The 15,870-nt window shown below is 43.3% G+C and overlaps 1 protein-coding gene and 1 long non-coding RNA gene across 2 annotated transcripts in view; one reads left to right on the forward strand and one right to left on the reverse strand.

Moving 5' to 3' along the window:
- The window catches only part of LOC310660306 (collagen alpha-6(VI) chain-like), a 78,632-nt gene that overhangs the window by 4,863 nt on the left and 57,899 nt on the right, over window positions 1–15,870 (reverse strand). The window contains exons 27-33 of the mRNA XM_083404636.1: window positions 14,325–14,360; window positions 13,643–13,705; window positions 10,377–10,439; window positions 9,164–9,199; window positions 9,018–9,058; window positions 4,494–4,987; window positions 2,718–2,814 (exon numbers count right to left, since the gene is read on the reverse strand). Of these exons, the coding sequence (XP_083260762.1) occupies window positions 4,906–4,987; window positions 9,018–9,058; window positions 9,164–9,199; window positions 10,377–10,439; window positions 13,643–13,705; window positions 14,325–14,360 (321 nt within the window). The 3' untranslated portion in view covers window positions 2,718–2,814; window positions 4,494–4,905. The remainder of the gene's footprint in view (window positions 1–2,717; window positions 2,815–4,493; window positions 4,988–9,017; window positions 9,059–9,163; window positions 9,200–10,376; window positions 10,440–13,642; window positions 13,706–14,324; window positions 14,361–15,870) is intronic.
- Window positions 8,333–10,876, forward strand: LOC310660509. The gene is made up of 2 exons (XR_014503457.1): window positions 8,333–8,514; window positions 10,693–10,876. It is a non-coding gene; the product is annotated as an uncharacterized lncRNA (long non-coding RNA).

Genomic DNA, 15,870 nt, shown 5'->3' on the forward strand with positions numbered 1-15,870 from the left:
TTGGTCCAGCCAGTCAAAAACTTCCTGTTTCCTCCTGGCTGGGACATACCGTATTTTTTGCTCTATAAGACGCACATTTTCCCCTCCAAAAATTAAGGGGAAATGTTTGTGCGTCTTATGGAGTGAATGCAGGCTCCCTGGCTTCAGCGATAGCAACGCGAAGTCTCCGAAGCGCAGTGGGAGTGCTCCTGCCACGCTCCGGAGGCTTAGCGTTGCTTTTGATGAAGCCTGGAGAGTGAGAGGGGTCGGTGTGCACTGTCCCCTCTTGCTCTCCAGGCTCAAAAAATAGCTGCCTGAAGCCTCCGGAGCGCGGTGGGAGCTCCCGCTGCACTTCAGAGGCTTCGGGTTCCTTTCGCTGAAGGGTAGGTGCCCCTTCAGCTAAGGCGCAGTGCCCCTTCAGCTAAGCGGGAGGAGAAATGGAAGGGGCTCAAGTTTCTCCTGCCGCTTCACTGAAGGGGTGCTGCGCAGAGAGGGGGAGAATTTTTTTTCTTGGTCTCCCCCTCTAAAGCAATGTGCGTCCTATGGTCGGGTGCGTCCTATAGAGCGAAAAATACGATACTTCCTTTGCATGTGACTAGAGGTGGGCGTGACCTTACCTGTTCAGGTAACAAAAGGACAAGGCACGCAGCTCTCTCTCTCTCTCTCTCTCTCTCTCTCTCTCTCTCTCTCTCTCTCTCTCTCAATTCCTTCTACGTTGGACCAGCTTTTTAGCTTGAGATGCTCTGTTGGTTTTTCAGCCAACAGAGAACACTGGGATCATTCTTTCACATGGGGTAGAACCACATGCATATACTTCGTAACTAAGTCTGCCTTCAGGGATCCAACTGTGAACTGATGATGTGAGTAAACTTCTTTTATGATCTTTTAATAAATTGTCGTGTGATTATTCTTTTAAGAGGGATATAAGGGAACTTACCAGGAACCTAATAGTGTGAGGCTTACACAAGCCTGCAGCCAGCTACCCACTGTGTGTTTAAAAGTGGAATGCGAAACTCTGCTAAGTAAAGTAACTTGCTAGCACAAGTTAAGAAGGATATTAATAAACAATATACCCTCTGCTGCCTCCCTGAACATTCCCACACACAAGGGGGTAGGTTGCCTCTTGGAAACTAATGGAACACTCCAAGAAAAAGGGAAAAATTCTCCTCAGGATTGAATTGGCTCACAGCCTCCATTGGGGAAGTGCTGAGGAGATTGAGATACGTTCCTTTCTAGTGCTTGGCTGGACTCAGAGTTGTTGAAATATCTATATATATTTAGATAAATATTCATATAAATTATAAAACATCAGGGTTGGGTGGTGTACAAAATTCGAAGAAAGCGTAACATCCCATAAAAATGGTACAGAACACTCATAAAAATGACCATTGTGACCATTCCTGCGTTCTATCAACACTGGGAACTTTGATTATCTAAAGTCTCCCATGCACTCCTATACTTATTATTGATGGTTTGAGAGTCACATTTCCAAATATCGAGACAATTCTTTCCTTATTTTAACATTACCCGTGTCAAATGCAACAGGTGAAAGCTCGTTCAACACCCTTAAACGAGTACAAAATTTACATCTCTACTATACAGTGGTACCTCGGGTTAAGTACTTAATTCGTTCCGGAGGTCCGTACTTAACCTGAAACTGTTCTTAACCTAAAGCACCACTTTAACTAATGGGGCCTCCTGCTGCTGCCATGCCGCCAGAGCACGATTCCTGTTCTCATCCTGAAGCAAAGTTCTTAACCTGAAGCACTATTTCTGGGTTAGCGGAGTCTGTAACCTGAAGCGTATGTAGCCCAAGGTACCACTGTATCTCAATAGCATATAACAAGTTCAGCAATTTAGCAATAGAAGGTTCTGCATTGCAAGATGTAAACTGGGACAAGTTAGCCAATGATTTCATGAGAAGGAAATGTTGAAAAAAATTGCATGAATATCTGTTACTATTATATAAAAATACTTGAATTTAATTCGTTTTGTTCCTTTTAAATAAAGTTTATTTTTGGATGAAGAGACATCGTACATCGTACGTATATCATTAATTTTAAACGATAGCTCAGTCAGTAGAGCACGAGAATCTTAATCTCAGGGTTTCAGAGTTGTGGGTTCAAGCCCCATATTGAGCAAAAAGATTCCTGCATTGCAGGGGGCTGGAGTAGATTATTCTTACGGTCGCTCCAGTACTACAGTTCTATAATTCTACTGCTTAATCATATAATAGCCAAAAAAATCAACCTAAAATCAGTGAACCTAAATAAAAGTTTAGATGCGTTTTTCTTAGTCGCTCCTCTGGCTCACTCATCAACTGTTTTAAAATCAGCCCCACCCCCTGGAAATATCCTTACAATAACCACTTGATTTCTGTTTTTCAAAACCTTTAATCAACGCTACATTTCTGGTAAGTTTAACTTTCACCGGATGCCTTTATTTTCATCGCGTGTCAATTTGCATTCACTACACTGTCCAGCATAAGTGATGAAAAGGATAAAGGGGTGTTTTAGTAGAGGCAGCTGGGACAAAATAAAGACAGAATCCGAGTCAGCAGTGTGAACCATAAGAAGGGCGTTGTAGTCAGATGGTTTGCTCATCAACCCTCCTACTCACAGAGCTTTTCTCCTAAAACACCAGAGATTTCTGCCAAGCTCTGACAGTCTTATGGCTCAGCATGATCAAATAAACATGTTTCTTGAAAATTATAATTGCAAGAAGATTATGCTTCGTACCGTAACAAAGAGTGCACAGCTGGAGTCCCTGTAAAATCAATGTGTAATCTCCTTTGCTTGGAATGTGAAGGACTTGAAACTGTCCGGAATCATCCATCTAGAAAGTAAAAATGAAAAAGAGGAGAAAAAACTTCAGGTAGTAATAAAATAAAATAAAATAAAAATAATTAATAATAATAATATATTGTGAACTGCTCTGAGCCTGCGAGTATGTTGGCTATTTGCAGATTAGTTGTGCTGCAGAAGGCATGCTGGGGAGACCACACATTACAAGGAACGCAAAATAACTTTTGCTAGGTTTTAATAACAAAAACAAAAACTCCTTTTACAATAAATATATCAATAAGCATGACCCAACCATCAACCCACCCACCAGGGTACTGAGAGAGCTAGGTGCTGCTCTTTATATACTATACCCAACAGCTTAATTACCACACCTTAACAGCACTTTCTATACTGCTTCACAGCTGTAAAACTAGGTCACGTTATTTGCTCTAGCCCTTAAAGAAATACACATCTTGCGGAACAATAATGAACCTTCAAATTTAAAGAGACCATTCAAGTGTGGGTATAGGGTAATTTTCCTTGAGAATTCTGTCTGTGATGGCTCGTTCTGACATGCAAGCAATCCCTTGGCAATAACCATGCATATGTGAAAAGGCCCTTGAATTTGGGTGACTGGGTCTTCCTTTTGTTGTCAAGACCTATAGGATATAATGGTGTCACCTAGCAATGCAACTTAGCAGAAATCGCGGTGGTAGGGCATGCACAGTAGACCTTATCAAGTCCCATATCCGCACACATTCGTTTGTTAAGAATAAGGTTCCTTGCATTGCCATTGAATGGATTATAAATACAACTCCTGACCTCAGATATGCATGCACACCGACAGTGTTATTCTGCAAAGGGTTTCGATAGGAGCGCAGCGTTCTTTATTTTGCAGCCGTATTATGAAGAATTCACATGTGGTACAAAACCTGGGGCTGCATCTATGAAATCGTGCTGTCAGCACAAGGACTTCTTCCTGTGAAACAGGATTTGCCCTTCCCCATTCTCCCCCCAAACTGTTCCAGAGGGTTTGGTCACACAGGGAAACATTGTGACCCACAGAAGCCCCATTGCGGAAGTGGAAATCCTGGCACTAGCTAAACGACATCGTAGGATAGAAACTTTAGAGATTACCCAATCCATTTTATACTCTCTTTTTTTAACACTGAGGCTCTTTTTAGGTGGGAAAAGCTCTAGCTACCATCAGCGTCAGATTTATGTATAAGCAAAACAAGATATAGCTTAGGGCCCCACTTTCTTGGGGGCCCAAAAAAATTTAAAGGGAAAAAACCTGGATGTACATTTCCAAAATATAAGATAAAAAACAAATAAAATAAAACCTACATACAGCAACAGTATTTTGTGTTGTGTAGGCTCTTATGATGTAAGTAATGAGCCCCACATACTAGCCTGTTCTCTAAAATATCACTGCTTTGCTCATTTCTATATATAGGGTACCTACATTCTGCATGGACTGGTTGCATGACAAAATGTGCAAATGGCTTTAGATACCTATTAGGTCCATAAATTACCATATAGCATATATTCAACACAAATAACAGTGACAATTTGTTTATGACAAATGACAGCTGGACATATAAAGGGCCCCATTACACCTTTAGTAGCTTAGTGCCTCATCAAGCCTAAATCCGGCCCTGGCTACCATAAATACAGAGCAAAACATAATCGCTAAATGCAAAAGAAGGAAAAGACCATAGTTCTCCTCACCGCAAAGGAACGATGGAGCTGGGTGATGTTATTAAATGCAATGACCACCGGAAGGATCTCTAAGGCACTGTATTCAAGGATAGCTGTGTTGAAGGAATTTGGATCTGCAGTCTGACCGTGGCTGAAAAAGACAGCAACTTTTCTCATGTTAGCACCTTGGAGAGTTCTCTTGAAGGCATTCCTGGCCACAAACCTCATTGATGCACCCGTGTCCCGTCTGCTTGCTGCTCTCTGATACGAAAGTGCCTTGAGCTCTTGAAGCAAACGGTCCTTGCTGCGGAAATCTGAGAAGCGGATCAGATAGCGGGTGCTAGAGCTGTAGGACACGACGCCCACCCTGGCTCCCACAGGACAGTTGCTTTCCCTGATTCTGAGGTCCTTCACAATCGCTATGACGATCTCCCTCATTCGGTCAAACATCTGAGGCGTGGTGTTTTGAGAGACATCCAAAGCAAACATTAATTCCGTGGGATATACCGGGCATTCTGGTATCCCTAGGACAAAAGAGCGGATGGCTTATCGAGTCAGACACCAGATTTCCAAAGGTCAGGAGACAAAATAATTATAATATAATAATAAGTTGTTATTTGTACCCTGCCCATCTGGCTGGGTTTCCCCAGCCACTCTGGGCGGCTTCCAACAAAGATTAAAAATACATTAAAATGTTACACATTAAAAACTTCCCTGAAAAGGGCTGCCTTCAGATGTCTTCTAAATGTCAGGTAGTTGTTTATCTATTTGACATTTGATGGGAGGGTATTCCACAGGGTGGGCATCACTACCGAGATGGCCCTCTGCCTGGTTCCCTGTAACCTTACTTCTCGCAGTGAGGGAACTGTCAGAAGGCCCTCAGCACTGGACCTCAGCGTCCGGGGAGAATGATGGGGGTGGAGATGCTCCTTCAGGTATACTGGGCCGAGGCCGTTAAGGGCTTTAAAGGTCAACACCAACATGTTGAATTGTGCTCGGAAACATACTGGGAGCCAATGTAGGTCTTTCAAGACCGGTGTTATGTGGTCTCGGCGACCGCCCCCAGTCACCAGTCTAGCTCTGTGTTCAGTTCTTCTTTACAAAATGGAAATGCTTTGTTTTATTTTTGTAGTTTAGAAAGTAATCTACAAATCTTTTCAAAATAAATAAATAAACAGGGGTGGAGAATTCTCTTAGCTTTCCGAGGCATGAAGGAAGCACTTCCAAGTCAGCGTGAGGGCTGCCTGACAGGAAAAATGCTTGAAACTGCTCCACACGATGGAGCAGCAAGATAGTCTCTGTGTTGCAAGTTCATCAACACCTCTACAAAGGCAGAGGTTTATCAACCGTGAGCAGTAATGTTAGATGGCGCTGTGAAGACAAACCACACAGACATGTCCCCACGCCATTCCACATGGTAAACTGATATGTGCAAAAAGGATTCCTAAATGGGGTAGTTGCTATAGCAGGGGTCGGAGATGTTTTGCAGCCAAGGGCCACATTTTTTTCTGGGGGCCACATACTATAATGAGGACATCTTGTGCAATCTCTTGGGCCAGACAGTGAGATTCATCACTCAAGCACCTTATCAGATGCATGAGCATAGTTGGTTGTTTAAGCATTCATTGAAAGAAGATTGGGAAATGTTTATTGAATATATGGGGGAAACTGTATACACTTGAAAATGTTGGCAACATTAAGATAAATTCAACAGTGTAAATAAGTTTTGATGGAAATAATAATGGAATACTGAATGGTTTAGTTTATATAAAATATGCAGGGATTTATGATATGCAAAATGAACCACGGAAAGAGAAGGGAAGTCATTGATATTTTAAGGTTGTTTAAATGAATATTCTAAATTTTATAATTTAAAATTTGATAAAAATTAATAAAAATTATAAAAAAGAGCATAGTTGGTTATTTAGAAGTAAATGATGGTGCTAATATTATCATTAGGGTGGTTTTAAAAAAGGTTTTTAAAATCCATTGCATCAGATATCATACAATGCATAATTATACAAAAGAACATGTACAAAACCATAACAAATACAGTGCACAACAATTTACTACAGACAAAAAGAGAAAATTCACAAATGACATCTGCAGTATAATGTTAAGTGCCTACCTTGGTAACAAGCTAAAGGAAAGAGAGAGAAAATAATATAGCATCATTAACAACAACAACAACAACAACAACATCAACAACAACATCAACAACAGTTTATTATTTATACCCCGCCCATCTGGCTGGGTTTTCCCAACCACTCTGGGCGGTCCCCAAAAGATTATTAAAAACACAATAATACACCAAACATTAAAAACTTCCCTAAACAGGGTTGCCTTCAGATGTCTTCTAAAAGTCAGATCGTTGCTTATTTCCTTGATATCTGATGGGAGGGCATTCCACAGGGCGGGCGCCACTACCGAGAAGGCCCTCTGCCTGGTTCCCTGTAACCTTCCTTCTTGCAGTGAGGGAACCGCCAGAAGGCCCTCGGAGCTGGACCTCAGCGTCTGGGCTGAACGATGGGGGTGGAGACGACGCTCCTTCAGATATACTGGCAAAGTATGTAGCAAATGTTCTCTTCTAGTTATCATAGAATGCTTCAACTATTATTTTACAGAAATCCTTTTGAATGGAATGGCGTAGCAATGGGGTGTAACACCGACTGTAGAGGGCATTTGTGTCATATCCAATTTGTGCATTTAAAGCACATAATGTCCCCCCAAAGAATTGTGGGCACTGGAGTTATTTAAGGGTGCTGGGAATTAGAGCTCTCTGATGGATAAATATAATTCCTAGTATTCTTGGGGGTGCGGGGAAGCCATGGCTGTTAAAGTGGCATATATGTGCTTTAAATCACGGTGTGGATGCGACTTCAGATATAGCAAGTGACCACTGTGAGTAAGCTTGGCTTGTGGAGTTAAAAAAGAATGAATAAATGGATTATTCAATGAAGCAAAAGGTCCCAGCGGCTGGTCCTGCAGAAAGGACAAATTTGCCAGCTCCCAAATGTGTTTATTGCTTGGTGTAGACATTTCTGGCTCCCATGAAAAGTTAAAAAAAGCAGAATTAGGAAAGTGGTATATCACAGTCGCATAGTGTCAGAGCTGGCTCCTGGTCCCAGCTCACAGAGGACCAACGCTAGCCGGTAGTAATGTACAAAAGTCTTTATTGAAGTACAGTTTCCATTTCCAAGCCGCAGCGCCCCAGCTCTACGTCTAGGGTTTAGACCGGCGAAGCTCCATCTGAATCTCCGCCCCCTGTACACCAGTTTAAGACTCTAACCTTACTCCACCTCTTCCTTCTCTCCCTTCTCCTCTGGGTCCTGCTACCCCCCTGGGTCCCTTCCTTCCTGGACTCTTCCGACGCAGACGTTGACCCCCCTGACTCCTCCCTCTCTCTTCGACGGGCTTTAGGACCCGGCTCCCTATCCGGGCTGCCAACTGTGCTGCCCTCCTGTACATTTGAACTTGGCGCGCGCGCGCATCTTTTAACCTTCCTCTTGACCGTTTCCTCGTTCCCCGACGGAGGCGTGGTCAATCCTGCCTCATGTTCTCCCGCTGGCAGCGCGCCGCCTGATCCCGATGCCTGGGACTCCTCCCCCCTACTGCACTCTGGTGTGGACGCTGGTCCGGATTTCCAACTGCTGCTCTCTGAGTCCCCTCTGGCCCCTTCTTCCTGAAGTGCCCCCCTGGGCACTCCCCTTGCCCTAACTATGGGAGCCCCTTTTTGTGAATCCTCCGATTCACTGGAAAGACTCAGAGACCTCGGACCGCTGTCATCGCTGACATTTCCTTCGGACTCCTCCCCCTCGCTCTCCATTTCCTCCCTCTCCTGTTCCTCTCCTGAACCCCTGACACATAGGATTGCAGGATCTGAGCTATGACACAACAATGGAAATGGTCGTCAAGGAGCTATCATGACAACAGCCAGATATAACTCCCTGTAGCAGCAGTTAACTAAAGATTTGACAAGACAGATAGCCAGATTAGCCAAAGAGTCTCTTAAAGCTATTTGAAAACTCGTCGACTTCTTAAGTCTGTGGAGGTCAGTAGTCAACCAAAGTTTTATGATTAAGGGTGGTGCTGTCGGGACACGGGTGGCGCTGTGGGTTAAACCACAGAGCCTAGGACTTGCCGATCAGAAGGTCGGTGGTTCGAATCCCCACGACGGGGTGAGCTCCCGTTGCTCGGTCTCTGCTCCTGCCAACCTAGCAGTTCAAAAGCACGTCAAAGTGCAAGTAGATAAATAGGTACTGCTCCGGCGGGAAGGTAAATGGCGTTTCCGTGTGCTGCTCTGGTTCGCCAGAATTGAACCTGGGACCTCTTGTATGAAAGCAGCTTCTCTGCCACTCGGCTTAGTCATGCTGGTCACATGACCCGGAAGCTGTACGCTGGCTCCCTCAGCCAATAAAGTGAGAAGAGCGCTGTAACCCCAGAGTCTGGCACAACTGGACCTAATGGTCAGGGGTCCCTTTACCTTTATCTGACCATGACAATAGGACAATCATTTATTCTTCATGAGTAACTGAATGCAGTAGGAACCAATACTTACAGCTGTGCTCACGAATATAAGCAATGAGTTCGCACGGCTACAGAGTGAGAAAGAGAAGAAAAGTTGAGTAATCCACAGATTACAGGGGGGAATTATAGAACCTTTCTGAATATTTAAGGTCCATGATGTGGTGAATACATACGGAAAAAGAAGCCACACCCCTTGCTCCTTTAATACCCTGAAAGAAGAAAAATAGCATATGATAGTAGACCAAATAGATTTCTGTGCTCAGTCACAATTGATAATGAAGTTGAAAGAAAAGTCATTAAGTAAGGCAACTGCAGCAGAATATCAACAGTCATTCAGCAAAGCTGTTTGTTCCGTTGATTTGGTTTAGAACTTAGAAATATGGCGACACCATTTTTTTTATTATTGATAAGAAATACGTTGGAAAACACACCTAGGATTCAGTACCACTCGGTGTTCTTGCTTTCATTTGAAAGATATTTATCTATATTCTGCAAATTAAAAAAAAATTTGATACAGTGGTACCTCGGGTTAAGTACTTAATTTGTTCTGGAGGTCCGTACTCAACCTGAAACTGTTCTTAACCTGAAGCACCACTTTAGCTAATGGGGCCTCCTGCTGCTGCCGTGCCGCCGGAGCACGATTTCTGTTCTCATCCTGAAGCAAAGTTCTTAACCTGAAGCACTATTTCTGGGTTAGTGGAGTCTGTAACCTGAAGCGTATGTAACCCGAGGTACCACTGTACTAGACTATACTACACTGAAATGTTTAAATGTTTATTTGATTGTCCTTGAATCTTCTGATCACACTTGCCACACCAGCGTTTGAGAACCATTGCCTTAAAATGACAGGCCCTATTCCAACCTACCTCAGTCCACACAAGGGGAAAAAATGAATTAGCTATGGAGATATAGATGGAGGTGTAAATTATATACAGTGGTACCCCGCAAGACGAATGCCTCGCAAGATGGAAAACCCGCTAGACGAAAGGGTTTCCCGTTTTTCAATGCGCTTCGCAGGACGAATTTCCCTATGGGCTTGCTTCGCAAGATGAAAATGTCTTGCGAATCTTGAGATTTTTTTTCACTCCCCACCCCCTTTTTCTAATCCGCTAAACCGCTAATAGCCTTTTAGCAGCTAATCCGCTAATCCCTTAAGCCTTTAATAGCCGCTAATAGCTGCTAAACCGCTAATAGTGCTAATCCGCTAATAGGGTTGCTTCGCAAGACAAAAAAAACCGCTAGACGAAGAGACACGCGGAACGAATTAATTTCGTCTTGCGAGGCACCTCTGTATCACACTTGGCCTACAGTTATTGTAGCCCACACAGTGATTGAGCTCTGCATGAATAGCAGGTTGCCCAAAGCAAAGATGGCATATTCACATACCCTACGTCCGGGAGGACCACGATCTCCCAATGTACCCTTTAGGCCAGAAGCACCTTCAGGACCCTAAAAACAATGATGGGGAGAGACACTTCTTAAAAATGCAATTAGCAATGTGGGCATTACAGAAAAGGTAAATGAGCCTAACAGTAAAATACAGGATGAACTGGAGTTATTCCTTATGAAAAGTTCCAGGAACTGCAGGAACATTTGGGGAAGTGTCTTAATTATGACTCCTTCATGTCAACATCATTATGGTAGAACTAAATTCATAGGCACAAAGAATCAGAAGACTCAGCATGTTGTTTCTTTCTTCCAGAGGGAGGATTTCATCTCTGTTATCGTTTTCTTCCCCCTGGACTGCTGCTGCGGCCTCCTCCTTCTTGAATTAATCACACGGCAGAGGGCCTTTACAGTGGTGGCCCCACAGTTGTGGATGGGCCTTAAAGATCCATCTTTTTGTGGTGGCATTCAGTAGCTGATTACACACTCAGCTGCCGAAATGGTTCTGTGGCCTGCTTTCCTAGGCTGAGTTGTTCTCTTTGGACTGGCTGTTTAGCGGTATTTTGAGTAGAAGGAATAATTTCAACTTCTATATTATTTTGAGGCGCTTTCGGTTAGCTACTTTGTTGGAGATTTGTTTCCTTGAAAAGTGGTTTACAAATGGAAGCAAACAGGGATAGGGGGGAAACAATCTCTCTTTCCACTGTAGCCTAGCCGCCCCCATTTTGTCAGCCCATTTTTAAACCAAGGAGAGGGAAAGTAGTTTGTGACACAGTATGTGTATGTGTGTGACATGACTAATTTGGTCCTTTGGATCTTAGCCTAGGTTTGTATGAAAATTGATATAGCGCCAACCAGCAAGCTTTCCTTAATACTGTTTTTACAGAAACACAGATGGAATTTGTTAGCTGTATACTTATCGCCGTTAACAATAATTTATATAGCACTCCTACAGTTGAAAACTCTTTTACAGCCCTTATCTTATTAATTATGGTCACAGCATGATCAAAACATGCAAAAATACTTCAGTTTAAGAGAACAGTGTCTGAATTAGCATTCCTGTCGAGTTACGACAGGCAAACCATTATCTGCAATTTCTGGAAAATCCATGACTCCTCATTTCTACAAGTTTTTCCCAGCTGGATAAATGGGTATTTACCACAAGTGTCTATTTTGTGTGGATCTATTATTATTTTAAATCATAACTGTCAACTTTTCCCTTTTCTTGTGAGGAATCCTATTAGGAATAAGGGAATTTCCCTTTAAAAAAGGGAAACGTTGACAGCTATGTTTTAAATATGTTTTTAATTGCTTTAGATACATTTCGTGTAAATCACCTGGAGATGGTTGTTTAGAAGGCAACTAATAAATCGACGGTGGTCATGATAATCTAAAGCTCTCCTTTTTAAAAGTAGGGGAAACTGAAACAGATATATCTTAGCAGTAGTAAGTTAGTATAAAGGTCTCTAATCCCGCCCCCTTGCCGTCCCATTCACAGGCAGCAAAAACAGGAGCATTTGGGCAATTTTCAGGTGGGTGAGAGGAGTGAAAATTTCAGGGACAGGACGGGGAAAGCAGTGATAGACTTCCAGGTAGCTGAAAGCTGGTGTTAGACATTTTTGTCAGAACCTGCCATTTTCCGTTAGACTCAGTTTTACTTTTGAGTGTAAAGATAAAGGGACCCCTGACCATTAGGTCCGGTCGTGACCGACTCTGGGGTTGCGGCACTCATCTCGCTTTACTGGCCAAGGGAGCCAGCGTACAGCTTCTGGGTCATGTGGCCAGCATGACTAAGCCGCTTCTGGCGAACCAGAGCAACACACAGAAATGCCGCTTACCTTCCCGCCAAAGCGGTACCTATTTATTTACTTGCACTTTGACGTGCTTTCGAACTGCTAGGTTGGCAGGAGCAGGGCCCGAGCAACGGGAACGCACCCTGTCGCGGGGATTCGAACCGCTGACCTTCTGATTGTCAAGTCCTAGGCTCTGTGGTTTAACCCACAGCACCACTCGCATCCCTACTTTTGAGTGTGGGTGTGTGCAAATGAGACCAGTTCTTCTGCCTTCTCGGTACATCTTTGAGGGACCAGTATCTTACTCACTGTTTGCAACAGAGTAAGCTGTGGGTAAACCTTCTAAGTCACCTGTTCCACAAATTATGGTATGTCAGACCCTCCAAGTGTCCCTATTGTCCAGGGATGTTCTTGATTTAAAGAGGCCATCTCAGTTTCTGATTTGATCCCAGAATGTTCCACTTTTCCTTACGATGTCCCTATTTTCATTGGAGAAATGTTGGAGGGTATGGAGTTATCTGACCCCCCCAAGTCGTCTGAAGGTAAGGTTTTTAATGTTTAATGTTTTATTATGTTCTTTATATCTGTTGGAAGCTCTTCAGAGTGGCTGGGGCAAACCAGCAAGATGTGTAGGGTATAAATAGTAAAATTATTATTATGGAATGGGAGGTCCCTATTTTCATCAGAGAAATGTTGGAGGGTATGGTGTGTTTCTTCCGAAGCTGGCACCAAACAGCACAATACTAACCATAGCCATGAAGGAGAAAGTTCTGTTGAATATAATGGAGCTTACTCTCAGGTAAGTGGAATTAGGATTTCAGCCTAAAACAACAGACAGTGCTAGTTGCAATCTGAGTAATAGGAAAGCTTTTATCCGGGGAACATTCCTCCAGGCTGTACTCATATATGAACACAGAGTACTGGGAGTAACCTTAACTGAAAGCAGAGGTGATATATTGAATCAGTGTTTCACTTCAGCTTTGGCAACAAACCTTTCTGGATTCTAAAAATGAAAAATGGGCCAGTTGAAACTTATGTCTGGTTGTCACCAGATGAAGCCTACAGTAGAAAAGACACAGTTGTGTCTTGAGGAAAGCCAAAAGCACAATTACTCCAAATTACTCTTTCAGGTATTATTATTCCTAATCACAATAAATCCTGCCCTCCTTTCAAGACGGTCTCGGTGGGATGCTTAGTCTTTTCCAGTTTTATCTTCATAGCAACCCTTTGGGGTAGGGTCATGTTGTGAGTGAACTTCGTGGCTTAATGGGGAGCTAAGCCTTTGCCTACTGACACCAAGATTCAATCCAATACATTGCACACGCCCTCGTGATACGACAAGCTTAAATCCAGATACCTCTCCATGTCAGGATTCCAATTGTGTAAGCAATGGGAGTAAGCAGCGTGTGTGTGTGTGTGTGTGTGTGTTTCAAGCACATTTTGATATTAAGAGAGCATAAAGGATTGGCTTACCGTTCTCCCAGCGGTTCCTTTTGGCCCAGGTTCTCCTGCAATGCCAGGGCTGCCGGCCTCACCCTAATGGAAATACATAAAACACAATGAATTTGAGGGGAAATGGCTACTGAAAGCCTCTGGTTATTAATTACAATATTTATATGGCCTGCCTTTTGTACCAAAGCACCCCAAACGACCAAGATATCAAGTACAATCAAACCTTGGTTCTCAATCATCTCCGTTGCTGAACGTTTCGGCTCCCAAAAATCGAAAACACAGGTTTTCGAACGTATTTTGGAAGCTGAATGCCCGTTGCGGCAGACAAGCGGCTTCTGATTGGCTCTTCCAATTGCAAAAGCCAATCGGAAGCCACAACTCAGAAATTGAACATTTCAGAAGTCGAACGTCCTTCCAGAATGGATTATGTTCAACTTCCGAGGTACCACTGTAGTTATTACGTCTAAACAACAACAACAAATCATCCACCAAGCAGGACTTTCTTAATGATATTTGAGCCAATTATCCTTTCATAGCTTTCAGCCAATCATGCTTCTTCTGCTGCCCCATTTTATTTCCATGCTTTTGCATATTCACTTCCCAAATCATTAAATCACAGAGGAAACAGTGGGACACAGTAGAGATGTGGCCTTTTTTTATATTAAAAAAATACGCATGTCATAGTTTTTCAAAAGAACAGTACCTTCTGACCCATAGCTCCAGGAAAGCCTTTTTGCCCCTGTAACACACAAAGGATGGAAACAGTGTTTAATCATGGTTATGCGTTATTTTAAGGGCAGCAATCCTCATAAAGATACAGCAGCAACTACAGCAAGAGGAAAAGTGCATTTTATCCTCCTATTTCCTCCGCACATTTTAGATTTCTAATGGGATTCATCTGGTATGACCTTTTTTCAATAGCTGCTTTGATCTAGCTGCAAACTCTTGCAGCCAGCTCACTTATTCCCTGCATAGAGATTCAGGGTCTATTCTCCATCACTTTTACATAAATAATGGCACTTCATTGTTGTTGTTGTTGTTTTGAGTCAGTACGCACAGATCAGGCTTCCTCAAACTCAGCCCTCCAGATGTTTTCGGCCTACAACTCCCATGATCTCTAGCTAGCAGGACCAGTGGTCAGGGATGATGGGAATTGTAGTCTCAAAACATCTGGAGGGGAGAGGTTGAGGATGCCTGGCACAGATCATGGGAACAAAGGCAGTCGATTCAGGCTGACCAGCACCCAAAGTCACAAGACTACTGTGTTGACTCCTACACTCTTGGCTGACTCCCTTTGTAGGCAAAAGCAAAAACAAAACATTTTTATAACCCCAAGCTGTCCAATGATAACTCAGCAAATTTAGTGCCCTCCAAAACCCACAAAGTTTGGCTGAAAAACAGAAAACTGGGAGGAGTGAAAATGTCCCACACAGCTTATACTTTATACTTTCTCAGCAGAAGATATGACTAGTGTTACTGGAATTTTTTTTTTAAGGTTGGAGGAGGTGGGTTACCCTCCATCATCTCTCTCTCTCTCTCTCTCTCTCTCTCTCTCTCTCTCTCTCGCACACACACACACACAAATAATAATAATAATAATAATAATAATAATAATAATAATAATAATAATAATAATAATTTATTTATACCCCGCCCATCTGGCTGGGTTTCCCCAGCCACTCTGGGCAGCTTCCAACTGAATATTAAAAACAATACAGCATCAGACATTAAAAACTTCCCTAAACAGGGCCACTTTCAGTTGTCTTTTAAAAGGAAAATAGTTGTTTATTTCCTTGACATCTGCTGGGAGAGCGTTCCACAGGGTAGGCGCCAGTACCAAGGAGGCCCTCTGCCTCGTTCCCTCTAACCTCACTTCTTGCAGCAAGGGAACCACCAGAAAGCCCTCGGCGCTGGACCTCAGTGTCCGGGCTGGACGATGGGGGTGGAAATGCCCCTTCATGTATACTGGGCCGAGGCTGTTTAGGGCTTTAAAGGTCAGCACCAACACTTTGAGTTGTGCTCGGAAACGTACTGGGAGCCAATGAAGATCTTTCAGAACCAGTGTTATATGGTCTTGGCGGCCACTCCCAGTCACCAGTCTAGCAGCCGCATTCTGGATTAATTGCAATTTCTCCGTCACCTTCAAAGGTAGCCCCACGTAGAGCGCATTGCAGTAGTCCAAGCGGGAGTTAACTAGAGCATGCACCACTCTGGCAAGACAGACATACACCCTGACTACCAAAATCAAC

Source organism: Podarcis tiliguerta (assembly GCF_965153285.1).
Source record: "Podarcis tiliguerta genome assembly, chromosome: 12".
Lineage (NCBI taxonomy): Eukaryota > Metazoa > Chordata > Lepidosauria > Squamata > Lacertidae > Podarcis > Podarcis tiliguerta.